This window comes from Aquila chrysaetos, chromosome 2 (assembly GCF_900496995.4).
Source record: "Aquila chrysaetos chrysaetos chromosome 2, bAquChr1.4, whole genome shotgun sequence".
NCBI lineage: Eukaryota > Metazoa > Chordata > Aves > Accipitriformes > Accipitridae > Aquila > Aquila chrysaetos.
The window spans coordinates 1498986-1512634 of NC_044005.1; the positions used below are offsets into that span (position 1 = coordinate 1498986).

At 41.8% G+C, this 13649-nt stretch overlaps 2 protein-coding genes across 3 annotated transcripts in view; one reads left to right on the top strand and one right to left on the bottom strand.

The window, feature by feature from the left end:
• Positions 1 to 13649, top strand: part of FANCM (FA complementation group M) — a 78357-nt gene that overhangs the window by 7317 nt on the left and 57391 nt on the right. Inside the window, exon 1 of one of the 2 annotated variants that reach the window (XM_030007382.2) lies at positions 8604 to 13093. The exons of the other annotated variant lie outside the window; for it this stretch is intronic. The gene's annotated coding sequence lies outside the window, so the exon portion shown is untranslated. Of the gene's footprint in view, positions 1 to 8603; positions 13094 to 13649 lie in introns of those variants that run through there. 2 annotated transcript variants of the gene reach the window in all.
• On the bottom strand, positions 1355 to 13525 carry LOC115338661 (heme-binding protein 2-like). Its single transcript, XM_030007395.1, has 5 exons — positions 13211 to 13525; positions 6810 to 6901; positions 5411 to 5552; positions 3824 to 4007; positions 1355 to 3383 (listed from the first exon to the last, which is right to left on the bottom strand). Exons 1-5 carry the CDS (start codon positions 13434 to 13436, stop codon positions 3212 to 3214), a joined length of 816 nt encoding a protein of 271 aa, XP_029863255.1. The 5' UTR covers positions 13437 to 13525; the 3' UTR covers positions 1355 to 3211.

Consider the following 13649-nt stretch of genomic DNA (forward strand, 5'->3'; position numbering starts at 1 on the left):
TTGTGTGTCAGTGAAAAAACACAATTCTTCGTGCCCGTGCTTGTGAGGGCCAGTTACAGAAGTTGGTACAATGATCCATAGCCATAAAGTGTATCTTCAAACTTCAGATTAATTGGTTCTCAGCAGCAGAAGCTGTCTAACGTAAGTCAAAATAAATACTATCTTGGAATTCACAGTTTTACATAAAACAACACTGAACACTTTGCTGCAGTTAGGATATCAGCACATTCAGATAAATACCTTAGTTTTATATTTCAGTAACAAGAATGTTTCTATAACATACCCACAAGTAGCTGAGTCACAGAAGTATTTAGGTGAAGATTGCCTATGGAAAGAGACATAAGATACAGCAAATGCTTTTTGTAACAGACGTTTAAAATGTAAACTATGTACAAACTGGTACTTTATGGCGAGAGGATTTAACTACTTCCGATAACTATTTGACATTTATTGTGCCAAAGCATTAAAATAATTTTCATAGCTGGCAAAAGCAATCAAATTCCAGAAGCTTCTTTAATTTGCCATAAAATCTTGTCAAAGGTGAAAATTGTTTTTATTTGCTCTTATAAAAATCTTGGGAGGGGGGTGTGAGGGCAAAACAAAACCTGTTATTTAATGCCTCCCTGGGCCCTCTACTCAACTCGGTTTTTAAAAACTTTTTGTTGTTTTCCATTAACCTGTTAGCTTTCACTTTAATACTGGCTGGCATTTCCAACAGTCTGAGGAAATGTTAAAAATAAATGAAAAGCAAAATAAATAAAAATCAAACAGGAAATAATCCAACATACTGAAAAGGAAGTCTGATTTTTTTTTTTTCTCTTTTTTTTTTTTTTTTTTTTTTTTTTCTCTCCTCCCCTCCGGCCCCCCTCCGGCTATGATCCTGTATCTTGAACAAATTGAGAGGAATAAAAGACATGACAGGTACCTTCATCGCCTTGTTCTGTTAAGTAAGAATTACTTTGATGTGCATTTAAATTGGCATGTAAAAGAAATACTTTGACGTGCATTTAAATTGGCACGTTGGACAAAGTAGTTCCTCATTTGTGACATTTGTGCTGTCACGTGGCAAACCAGCTTTGATAGTTTTCTGGCTAGAGTAAGAAAGATCCCAAACCCACAGTCTTTTTTGAGATTCCCCCCCATCAGTTTAACATCCATTTAATTTGTGGCAATACAAATGTCTGTGCTGGACTCACGCGGGGTCTCTGAACAGCTAGGGATATCAGACATCCAGAAGAAGAAAGTGAGGACTGCCTTTTTTGTGTGGTGTTTGTGGGGTTGTTTTTTTTTTCTTTTTTTCCTCCTCAGAAAGACTATCAGTTTGCTTGTGTCAAAACGAAGGCTTTTCTCTCTCTTGTTGTTGTTTTGGGTTTTTTTCCCCCCTTCGCCCTGCTGTCTCCCCGAGGGGTCTCTGCGGGCAGCAGCCACCAGAAGGCGCCTTGCCCACGCGTGAGCACGCTCGGCCGGGCCAGCCGGCACTCTGACCTTGCTGCTCAGCCGGGGCTTTCGGGTTAAGCCTGCAGTCAGTGTGGTGCAGCAGAGCACCGTGTGGAACCGGGAGCCTTAAAGCTCTCAAGACCTGTTCGTTTATTCAGTCAGAAGTACAACATAAATCCATTTTGTTTGCCAGTTAACTCTACTGTAAGCTAGCCGACACGGGCTCTGGTTGCCGTTTAGTATGCTGTAACTGAACTGAAGAACACAAAAGCTCTATTTAAAGCCTAAACCCTGTAATCAATAAATAACGCTGGTGATGTACTTAATGAAATTTTATATAAAAAGACATTTACTTCTATTAAGATTAAACTCTACCATCAGGTCTGTAACGGGACATATTAAGAAGGGATTTCTGAGAGCAAAACTGTTTGCTACCCCGATTCTAAAGTGCAGTAGGTGCTCTTTAACTGTAGTAAACAGCAAAGCATGAACGCTGCTTTCAGACCTTCTGATGCCTGTAGAACTATGTGAGCTTGTCTTTCAATCACAGTGTGCTAGACTAGCAGTTGTCTACTTGAAGAATTATGATATGGATGAAGCATAAAAGAAACAAGCTGCAATACGGAAAATTAGATATTGGGAAGAAAAATTCTCACAGTGAGGGTGGTCAAATACTGGAACAGGGCCCAGAAGGGTTACGGGCTCCTCATCCCTGGAGATGTTCAAAATCCGACTGTGTGAGGCCCTGAGCAGCCTGCTCTGCCAGCAGTGCAGCGGAGAGCTGGACCAGGTGACTGCCAGAGGTCACTTCTGGGTGAATTTTTTTCTGTGATTCTGTGAAATATTTGTATCATTTAGAACATTAATAGTGTGGTACTGCCAGAAGAGTGTGAAAAGTACCGAACAAATTACTTCAGCTGCGGTGTTTTAACATTCAGCAAAGTTGTAAGAAGAAAGTGTCCAGAAAACTGAAGAGTTAAGAATAACCACTTTCTATTTAGGAATGCCGAATATAGTCATGGGATTACTATGAGTGTGTGATTAAGGTAACCTATAACTTTTGCTATCAAAACTTTAATCACCATTGGGACTGTTCTGCCACCTTGGTCTCTTCTCAAGGTTAAAAGTACTTTGGTTGAACGCTTTTTGAGGTAAGCATTAAGAATCTTTGCGCCACAGATGACGACATTAAAAGTAGTCAGTGTTGGCCTACTCTTACTCATTGGTTTAATCTCAGTGGTCTACATCTGGTAGTTTTCTTCAGAAATTAAGGCCCGAGCATTCTTTTTCTGAAGCATAGCCTGCATGTGTGAGGTGCTTTTAATGTGTGTCCCACTGAAAGCCCCAAGAGGGACTTTGTGTCCTGGTGCAGCACTAGGTACCCAGAGCAGGCCAGGCCATGGGCTCCAGGATCTCCCCTAGGACCGTCCCAAGCCACAAGCAGTCTAGAGATGCTAATAAGTGGATGAGGAGAGAGGTCTCTGTCTCCCTTATCTTGTAAAAAAAGATAAGGTGAACTAACCTTTAAAGTGCTAAAAATCTCCATAAAATTGTGTAAAAACTGTGACGTTGACATAGGAAAGTTGACATAGGTGTATGTTTCAGGTGTTACCATTGATTATTAAGGTGGAGTGATTGCCTTGCTAAACTGACTAAAAGCCACATTTCTAAAATCTTTGAGGGTTTGACATCTAGTCTCATGTGATTCACCTGTAAGATTCTGCCAGTAAATCAGAACTGATTCTTGTGACTGACAAGCATCAGAAATGAGAGGCTATGGTCTTTGAAGGAACCATATCTCATTGTGTCGATTGGCAGCAGCTGGATTTGTGTATCCTGCAATGATGAACGTGTCCTGCAAACATAACTCGGGACTCTCCAGAATTTCCGCCAACAGGTTTATTTCTCTCATTATAGAGTCTTCATTGGTGATTCCTCTGAAGCTCCTGTAACAATCAACTTCATATCAAGTTCTTTTTAAATTCCACAGTTTTTCCAGAGCCTAAAACATGCCTCCTTCTAAATTATTTAGTCATGTTTCACAAATGATACTACCTGACTGTGACTGATCTCAAACAGATAACAATTTTTTCTTAACATTTTCACTGATATGTCAGACTTTTTTCCCCAGCTACATAGAATAGTCTGTGTTCTGAGGTGCTGTTATATCTCACGTTTACAGATGCATCGTTTTACCAACCAAGTTGGTAACCGTTATTTCCTGAATATCCCAGTTTGATAAAGCAGGCAGCTTTTAACAATTACTGAAAATCAAGTTTTACTGTTTGTTAGCTTTTAGAACTTGATTTAAAAGACATAACGTGCCCAAATTGCAAACTGCATCTTTTTACCATTTTTACTAGAACAAAATCAAAATGTTTCTTACCTACTATACACAATAGTAGAAGGCCATTCTTCAATTATTATGTCAGAATCAAAAGGATGAGGTGGCTCGTCCTGCAGCACTTCAGGCAGGTAGTATGCTACTGTCACTGACTGTGTCATCTCCGATTGAGATTCGTTTGTATGGACTATGGTCACAATGGGTATTGTTATCCCCAAGTACAGTCCTGAGGAGACATACGTGACTTTTAGAAAATACAAATGGAAGTCTACATATGGTGCTTGACTTCTGAACTCACACTGAATAATACAAAGTGAGTACCACAGAGCAGAGTTTCATTATGAAAAGGTATTCAGTAGGATGTTTTAGAAAATGGGTTTGTGTATTCCAAGTGGAAGTAGCATTTTATTATGCCTTGTAGTTTGTGTGTGTGTATATATCTCTAGAATCTACACATGCAAATATGTGTGCATGTGTGTCTAAAATGTGGTATTTGGTGAGCTCTCCTATCTTCGTGTAGGGCAAGGAGTTTTACTTAACTTCTTTCCTCCTCTTAAGAGGGTTGTGTTTATCTTGTAAACTGACCTTGTATCATGTTTTAAATGTTTAGGAACAAACAATGTAGGCAAGACAAGGGGGCTGTATTGTGAATTCATTTAGGATTTGCTGTTGCCAAACGTTGCTATATTTTTTGCAGTGCTATAGGAAAAGGTTGTGATTTTTGACTGTGCAGGTAGCAGTGATGACTAGGAGTGGGAACTTTGCTTCTGTACACAGTTTGAAAACAAAACTGCACTGTTCTGGAGCCAAAATTACTTTTAAACCATGTTAAAGGGTTAAAAGAATGGAGAGAGTGGGGAAGATACCTGATTAAGGAAAAGCTTTCATGATCAATGCTTTCAGTTTCTTGGAAAGAAAATTAAGGGTTGACTTGATTGCAACACATGTACTATTATGGAACAAAACACTGGGCATTGCAAAACTTTTTAATCAACTGGAGGATGAAAAAAATGAGAACTGATGGCTGAAGTTAAAACCAGATTAAATTGGATTGGAAAATAGGTGCACATTTTTCATGCAGGCACAAGTTATCAGGGACATGGCGGACTTGCCATTAAAGTACTTGAGTTAAAACTGGATTATCTTTCTGGAAAATATGCTTCAACCACAAATTTTTGGTGTCCACTCAGACATACACAAGTTAAGTATCATAAACTAAAATGGAGGCAAAACATTATGGTCTCTTTTGGCATTACACTCTGAGTAGGTTCTTTAGAATATGTGATTTCAGTACTGCTGTGAAAACTAAACCACTAAAATTCTGTAGCAAAAGCCTAATGTATAGCTGACAGCCTACAAAAATAGCCAGTATCAATTCTCAGGCAGCTGTAGTGGTCACAGTGCCCCTGGAAACAGTGGTGGTTTCCCGCAGATGTTTTCTTCTAGCACGTATGCAGAGGGAGCAGCACTTTGGTTTAGACTCTGCTGGAAAGGCTGTATTACAGGAAAACATCCCTCTAGACAGGGTGGTGTATTTGGAAGAAGCTCATGAAAGTATCTTCCCAATTAGGAGGAGCTAGTGCATAAATAAAATGTTTTATCTTTAACGTAGATTGGGGTACCAATTACCTGAGGAATTCTGCTCACAAATGTACCTCATAAGCTTCATGAATCCAAGGCATATGCTCTGTTCATACTGTTTTTCTTTCATTTTTATACAAGCCCACTTGGCTTTTCCATACTGACGTTTTTCGTAAAGCAGATCTCCAAGCTGCAAACACAGTAAGATAATAATTTGTATTTTAAGTTAATCACCTAAAAAACCCGTGCAAACAAATAAAAGTCAAACAATATTCCAGTGCTTTACTTACAGCATAGAGAAATCAGATTTTAAGTCTGTGTCAGCTATACCTTAAGTGCGTTCTGTTTAATACTTAGTTCACATGTGCTTCATTTCAAGGTCCAAGCTGGTATATAATAAGTAGATATCCAAAACCAATGCAGTGTGTGCATCTTACTTGAGTACAAGAATAATTGCATCTTTTTTCAACTGTCAGTAAAATGATCTTGAAAGGAACATGTGAATTTCAATCCTTCCTCGTATGAATTAAGAAGGGATATGCTGCTGATCTGGGACCAAAACTTATTTCAGCAGACTTCTAGGTAGCTCTCCTTTAAAATAAGGAACTGCCATCTTTTGGGCTTGCAGTATTAAGCATTTAGTTGGAATTAACACTGATTAACCTTATTTTTTATCTGCAGTTATTACAGTAGTACTAAGAAATTGCTTTCAAGCATTTAATTACAGCATAAATAGTCAGGAGTCCCAGGCTATTTAGATGAAATACACTCAATCAAATTGTGACATTTATAAATTTGAATTATATAGATCTACTTAAAAGAAATGTGATGAGAATTCCTTATACATGGTTAGTAAAGATTTTCTTGGCTTGTCATGTATTTAAGATTAGACACTTGTTTGCACATTTCCTGAGCTGTAAACAATTTGCTAGACATCAGTTTCAATTTTTCGTTAGAGGGTAAGATGGTTTTGATAAGATGGATTTGTAAATTGCTGCTTTGTTTAATAATGATCCATGATACAGAAGCACATGTTTGGTTTTAAAGTCAGATATTAATCTCTTTCAAGTATTCTTTGCTAAGGTTTTGTTAACATGATTGTGCAAAGAAGCAAGTGCATTGATTTAAATGAATAGGCATTTTTATTTCAAATGTCAAAATATGAGGGGGTTTTGTTAAATTAATTGTAAAGCGTCACAAAGACTTTAATTCCTTGCCATCTTCTGACATTTCTGCTAGTTTCTACCTTACAAAAAAGAAAAATTCACACATGTAAGAGTGGTGAGGTGTTAAAAATGAAATGTAGTTATCCAGTTATAATGCTTTGCACTTATGATATTAAAAATCCTGAATGGTTAAAATAATTTTATAAAGAAACATATTTTTGGAAGCTAGGTATGAATACTGAAAACACTGTTAAAACCTCAACTGGGAAGGGAAACGGTACCTTTTCTTTGCGCTGGATCAGAGTAAATGGGATGGTCTGTCTCTCCTGGGGATTGTTATTTCTGGTCAGCTGCTGAATTGGCTCTGCCATCTCTGTAACAAAATAACACATTTACAATTTTAGATGTAGAAAGGAGTCTGGGGACCTTGTTTTTGTAACAAAGTTTAAGTTTTGTAAGTTTAGTTTGCTCTTCAATATTAATGGAGAAGGTTAACTGGCTTCTGTCTCTGTACTGTTGGGAACAGATTTCGCTCTCCCACTCCTCGTATATTGCAATTGCACAGGTGTCTAGGGAAAGCTTTTGGGGGAGACCAGTCTCCTGGCCCTGCGCTCGTGTTGCCAGGAGAGGATTTCAAAATAAAACGCAAACAAATATTTTAATTAAGAAGTACAAGAGAATGTGAACTTTTGTTTGTAGCTTCAGGAGACTGCACAGAACAGGACACACACTGGGCTGTATCAGCAAGACTGCAGCCAGCCGGTCAAGGGTGGTGACTTTTCTGTTTGGTGCTCATGAAGCTGCATTTCACTTTATGGTACAGCAACGGCATTGATGAACTCAAGATACTTTGGTGGAGGGCCGCCCAGCTGGTTAGGGCAGGATGGAGTGTAGAAGGGGCTGGGAGAACCTGATGTGCTCAGGCTGGAGGGGAGAAAGTGAAGGTGGGGTGTGGAGGGGGGATCAAAGTGCAGTCTCCACCACGTAGTGGAAGGATATAGAGAAGACTGAGACTCTGTTTAGAGGTATACAGTGATAGGGTGAGAGGCAGCAGATGTACAATTGCCATACAGAAAATTCTGATTAGGTATAGAAGAAACCCCACCAAAACCCCAAAATCACAGTGTGAGTGATCAACCGCTGGGACAGGGGCCCAGAGATGTTATGGAGCCTCTGTCCTTGGAAAAATTTAAAAGTCAGCTGGATGAGGCCCTGAGCAACCTGAAACCCGAAAGTTAGGAACTTAACTCAGCAACTAGCCCTGCTTTTAACAAGGGGTTAGACTACAGATCTCCAGGGGCTCCTTACAACCTGAATTATTTCATAGTTCTGTATTGGTTAATTCTACATATTATACCTACTCAGTGTAAATAGATGTTTATACTTTCTTTAAAAGAAAAGTGCTGAAACTATAGATGAGGGAGGAGAAAAGTGTCCTGTTAAGCTAAAGAAATAGAAGATGAGGAAACTTAAAATTCCTCAATGTATACTTCAATGAAGAAATGTGTCTTAAGAAGACGTGATTATTTAACAAAGAAATTGGAACATAGATTCGTGTCAATTGACACAAATCTCTTCTTGTTGCATAGTAGTTTCATAGGTATGTGCTGTCTGAAAGTTTTTATTTCAGTTTGGAAGGGGCAGAAGTGACTTAGAGTGAATATTAACATTCTAGCAAAGTTCAAACATAATTTATATAAAGGTGGGAGTAGAGCAAAGGAAGCTTTGTAACTTGTGTTCTGTTTGTCAGGTTCCATTACACCCGGCAGAAAGAAATACAGTGGTTCAATGTTCTCAAATAGTCATAGTTACCATAAAGCACTAGTAAAGATTAAATGGAACGTACTAACTTAAGTTGACTAACAGGGACACCCTGTGTTTTGCATGCTTCTTATGTTTACCGTTGACTGTCGTCTTGCCCTTTGAAACGAGAAGGGCTCGGAGTACAGTCTAATGTGTCATCACTTCTGATCTCAGCTCAAATTTTGGTGGCTCATTATGTGAAGGAGAGTGTTAATAGTTGACTGTTGTTGAAGAACTGTAAGCACCTGCATGCTCGCTTGCCAATACTGAGATGGAACTGAAATGTGCTGTGACTTTTTGAACGATTCTCACATTTTGTAAGAAATTAAATAACGAACCTGTTCTCTATTTCTAGATGTAGTGACACTGCCAATCATCCAGTCTGTATTAATGGTACACTTTCCAGCCAAGCTCAGATGGATAGAAGGAGAAAATATATTATACTTGCGTATATAATACTAGCATATTCTAGTACTTCTGTTCTGCTACAATTTTGTCATTTAAATGTGGTTGGATTAGGTGTATTTGCAACTGTGGTTATCTTGACATCAGTTCTAGCTGCAGTTCATAAATAAATTCTGCTTAGAAGTTGATCCCTGACAGACAGGCTTGGAAACTCTGGATATAAGGTTAGTCTTAGGAATGGAAAGCCTCTCTTCCAAAAGAGTTAGTCCCTTGCCTTTCAAAGGTGAAGTAATACAGACATTTGTGTACTTTGATAGAGGATTAGAAACTGAATTTTATGTACAGTGTTTGAAAGTCTGGATGTGAATTTCTGCCATACTACCTCATGGTATATATCAGACGTGCATGAAAAGGACTAAAGTTTCAACTGAAATAAGAGCCCTTCTTTTAGGTGTTTTAAGTGCCTCAGCATCTTAAGTGGAAAAGGCAGGATGATAGGGGAAAAGAGCATTATCCATGTTTCAGAGAAGAGGAGAATTAAGATGCAGGAGAATTAACTTGGCTGAGGTCACTCAGTAAATCTGTAGCTGAGCTGGGAATCAAACCTACATCTCCTGGCATCCAGTGCAGGGGTTTTAGCTTTAAGACTATTTGGAATAGTAAAGATGGTTTTAATAAGGGGGAGAAAGCTACACTTTAGTTAATTCTAAACTTTTTTTTTTTTTAAATGTGATTGGGAAACATTTAAGTAATAACTGACATGTAAAATTGATCTCTTTGGAGGTTGAGAGAAAAATAAAAGTACATTAGACTTTCCACAGAGTACTCAAGAATTAGGAAACATTTTAGGACTCTAGAAATGTTAACTCTGTTTTTAGATTCCTTTATTGATAAGTGTGGAGAGGTTTATATTTTTTCTCTTTTTTTTTTTTCTTCCATATTAATGCACAGGATAGGGATTACAACTAATTAAAGTCCTTTTGGGAGTTTTATTCTTCAGTTTGTGAATCCACACCTGTCAGGCAGGATGGTATAACATTTGGATTATAAATATTTTAACCTGTAAAATACTTCAGATTATACTGCCCAAAAGCAAGTGAGTTGCTTGGTTTCCATGTCATCTGTCAGTCCAAGCTTGCAGACTTGAATACTGGTATGACAAAACAAGGCACAATGAGTTGTAGCAGCGTAGCTAGGTAAAGGCTTGGTTTAATTCAATTTCAAAATTGTGATTACAGTTGCTACTATAGGTAGGTATTGTGAAACAGGCAAATCTTTACAAAGGGATTTATATAGATAAGGCACATTTTACAAGACTTGTTCATAGCAGCAAGATTGAACAGTATTTAAATTGTTGCATGTCTTAATTTGTGTCTGATTGGACCTGCTGGGAGTGCTGCTGAAGTGGGACGTACTTGTCAGCTGTGCCCTTAAATAATGTACATGCACACAAAACTCTGTCATTCTAGAGGAGACAGCCTTTGTAATGCTGGGAACCAAAATCTTCATGCTGAAAAGAACCCCTAGACATGCACCTTGGAGAGGATAATCGGGGAAACAGCTCTGGGAGGTGTCTACGAGCACCATCTTAAGCAGCAGGCTCAGTACTGGGCTGGGGTAGGCTTCAGCGTGAGGCTGCACCACTGGGATGACCCAGCGGTGGAGACTCTGTAGTCCTTCCCCGCACGCTTCCTTCAGCCGACAGATGTTTTGGCTGTCCAGCAGCCTCTGTACCAGTAGAGCCTTGCTGCCATTTACGTGAGGTAACCTCAGCAGGGGGAGGTGCATTGGAATTGATGGAAAACCACCTGCAATTCAGATCTAAAGTTTGATCTGGAGCCAGGGTACTTGACCTCAGAGCATGCTTCTTGGTGCACTGAGTATCTTTAGCCAACTTTACGCTTTAGCAAGTAGATGGTTTTGATGGGTAGCAACTTTCCTGAGCTTGCTTATTAATGAATGTTCTTACACTGAAATTAGAATTGAGAAATTTAAAATTAACTGCTGTAGCATGTTTTTTGCTTCTACTGTGAGTAGATAAAATAGAGTTTTCAAGCCAAGAAAGTTAGATTATACCTTTCTGCACCTTCTGTTTTCTTTTACCTTTTTGTTGCAAGGTTTGGCATAGGCCAGTCAGTCAGTCTATAGGATTAAGATCTTGTTAATAGTGATAAATTGCAATATCTGTTCACATTTCACAAAATCTTAGGTTTTTTAGAATGCTTACAGTGTTCCTGTTACCTTAAAAGGTGCTAACAAAAGCTACAAAGCAAATCATCTTTTTGAAGGTATATTGTCACCATGGAACAAAACAGGTGTCAAAGCTTGTGGCAGTCCAGAGCTATTGATGAGAGGGATGGTAATAATCTTATTTTGCAGACTTTACCACTGGGCTACAGGAAATACACATTCTGTTATTAAGGTCTCAAGTGCTCTGCCTGCACGGTTACCAGGCTGGCAGTCAATAGTCAGCCAAGTAAAGTTCTTCTATTTTCATGCATTGTGGCTTCAGTGACAGCAGCTGCTTGGCTGGGGCACACTAGTCGAGAGAGGTGGTCTGCTCCCTATTGACAGGGAGGATTTCTCCTCCCAGAAAGTCATCTCTGTTGCCTCTCTGTGTTCCCTGGGGCTCAAGTACACTTTTAGCTGACTGGATACCAAACATGGATATTAACAGTTAACTTGAACTTTGAATGGACCATGTAAACTCATCTGGCACTCTCTTAGGCTGTTCTAGCTGAGATGCAGTCCCCTCCTGACATACAGCCCTGGACAATATCTGAAGAAAAATCTTCTGTTCAGATTTTTGTAATGTTTGCTTAGTGCTACAAAGTAAACCTTTTATAATACAGTAACTAAAATGTGGTAAAATACTGGTTTTGACATATTTCCTGGACTTGATATCCTGCCTCATAAATCTTAGGAATTTCAATGCCTTGTTTCACTACGTATCAGAATACCAGATAATTTTGTGGGAAGGAATCTTGTTTTCTGCTACACAAAGCTAGTCTTAAGGAGCAACTTGGCATCCATGTGTTCACGCCTCACTCGTGCACGCGTTAAAACCTCTCCCCCTGCCTCTGTGCCCCTGTTGAATCAGAAGCCTTCAGATTTGATGTCCTGATTACAGACTCAAACCCGTGGCTGCTGGCGTGTGTCTTGGAACTATGGGATGGCACTGCTGGCACAGGGCATCCAAAGAGCCCCCCTAATAAGGGGGCAGTGAGGACAAGGCAAGCCAGAGAACTCTGTTCAGTCTGACCTTGCCCTTCTTTTAGTACCTGATGGGGTGTTAATTTTCATTGTTAAAACATTAGAAAGATAAGATAAGACTTCTACCTGTGACATGAAAAGGCAGTTGTACCCTCTTTGCTGTGTTGGAATATAGAAAGAGTTTTTAAAGAACAGTCATTTCATTTTGGTAGTGTCTAGTGCAGTCTTGTTCAAGGTTTTGCTGCTTCCCGTCCTCGTAGAAGGTGATTTATCTGAACAGCAGAGACGCTAATGATCTCTCTCTACTTCTCTGACCTAAGTTTGCAGTTACTCTCTGCTGCTTGTTGTGAGTTACCTGACTTGTTACAGTCTTTCAGATGGTTCAGTCTTTCTCAAAACTGAAAAGAAACAATTTCTTAATAAGATAAGCCTGGGAGGCTTAGTGTCAAAAAGCAAAGTTGATCCTTTTTACTTGTTTACTCTGTGCTATCTTTCAATTCAGCCGCCTTTCTTTAAAGAACTAACCTTTTGGATAGGTACAGGAGATACTCTTAAGAAGAATGCTTTTGCAGGTAGTCAATTTGAGACTGAAAACTCGCATCAGTCCTCCTTAGTGTAAATAGGTCAATCCACTACGACTACAGCCGCTTCTCTAGGTTAGAAGAATCTGTCGAATCGCCCCGTGCAAAGCTTCCGCGCAGACTTTCCGTCCGTGGGAAGCGCGCACGGCTCGGACGGCCGTGTGCTGCAGTACCCCGTGCCGCGCACCGCGCACCTCCCCAGCCCTAGCCCTGCCCCAGAGCCAGCCTTGCCGCAGCTGCTAGCGCCAGGCGTCCCTAACCCGGCCTCCCCGCCGCTGGCCGGCGAGACCCTGCCGCTGCCGTGGGGAGGCGAAGGGGACCGTGCTCCTCCCGGCCCTGCCCCGCGCCCTCTCTGGGGGGGGGGGCAGCTGGGTGCCAGCCCCGAGGACAGGCTCCCCCGGGCTCTCTTGGCAGGTGTCGGGGCCCTGCCCCCCCCCGTGAAACGCGTGCGGGGGCTCCCCAGGGGAACTCGTCACCGGCACGGCTAAGGCACACGGAGCTGCCGAGAGGGACGCCCTGCAGCTGAAGGTCAGGAGTAACGGGGAAGGTGACGGTACCGACCGGTAAGCTCGGCGATGCCGCCTCCCTAATCCCCCTAAAGCCCAGCGGGCCGCTGTGGGCGTAAGCGGCTTAGCCCGGCCCGAGCGCTGCCCGCTTGCGGGTGCCCGGCCGGCTCTTACCCCGGGGCACGTCCACCTGGTGCCCCCTGCCCACGCTCTGCCAGTAGCTCAGCAGCCGCTCCTGCTCCTCGTCCTCCATGCGCTCGGCCTCCTCCTCCAGGCTGCTGCCGTTGCTGTGGTACGCCGAGTCGGGGCTGTCCTCCGCCATCCCGTCCAGGTCCTCCAGCGTGATCATCGCCGGGGCGCCCGGCTCCGCGCCGCCCATGCGGCACCCGCCCGTCTCCATCGTGCCGAGCCGAGCCGGGGAGCGGGCTGGGTGCGCTGCCGCCGCCTTGCCGCTTTATGAAGGGCTCGCCCTGCCCAGGGATTTGAGGGCGGGGGGGCGAGCCCCGGCACAGGCGGGGGCGGCCCCCGCCTCTGCCCGCCCGCCCGCCCGCCGGGGCAGTGCCGGGGGCGGGCGGTTCGGGCTGGCGGCGCTCCGGCGAGGGTCCCTGCGCAG

Coding starts and splice junctions, on each gene's coding strand:
- LOC115338661 (XM_030007395.1), bottom strand. CDS start 13,436: ATGGAGACGGGCGGGTGCCGCATGGGCGGCGCGGAGCCGGGCGCCCCG. Junction 5,553..6,809: donor TGATCCAGCGCAAAGAAAAG/GTACCGTTTCCC, acceptor CTGTGTTTGCAG/CTTGGAGATCTGCTTTACGA. Junction 3,384..3,823: donor TCTACTATTGTGTATAGTAG/GTAAGAAACATT, acceptor TGATTGTTACAG/GAGCTTCAGAGGAATCACCA.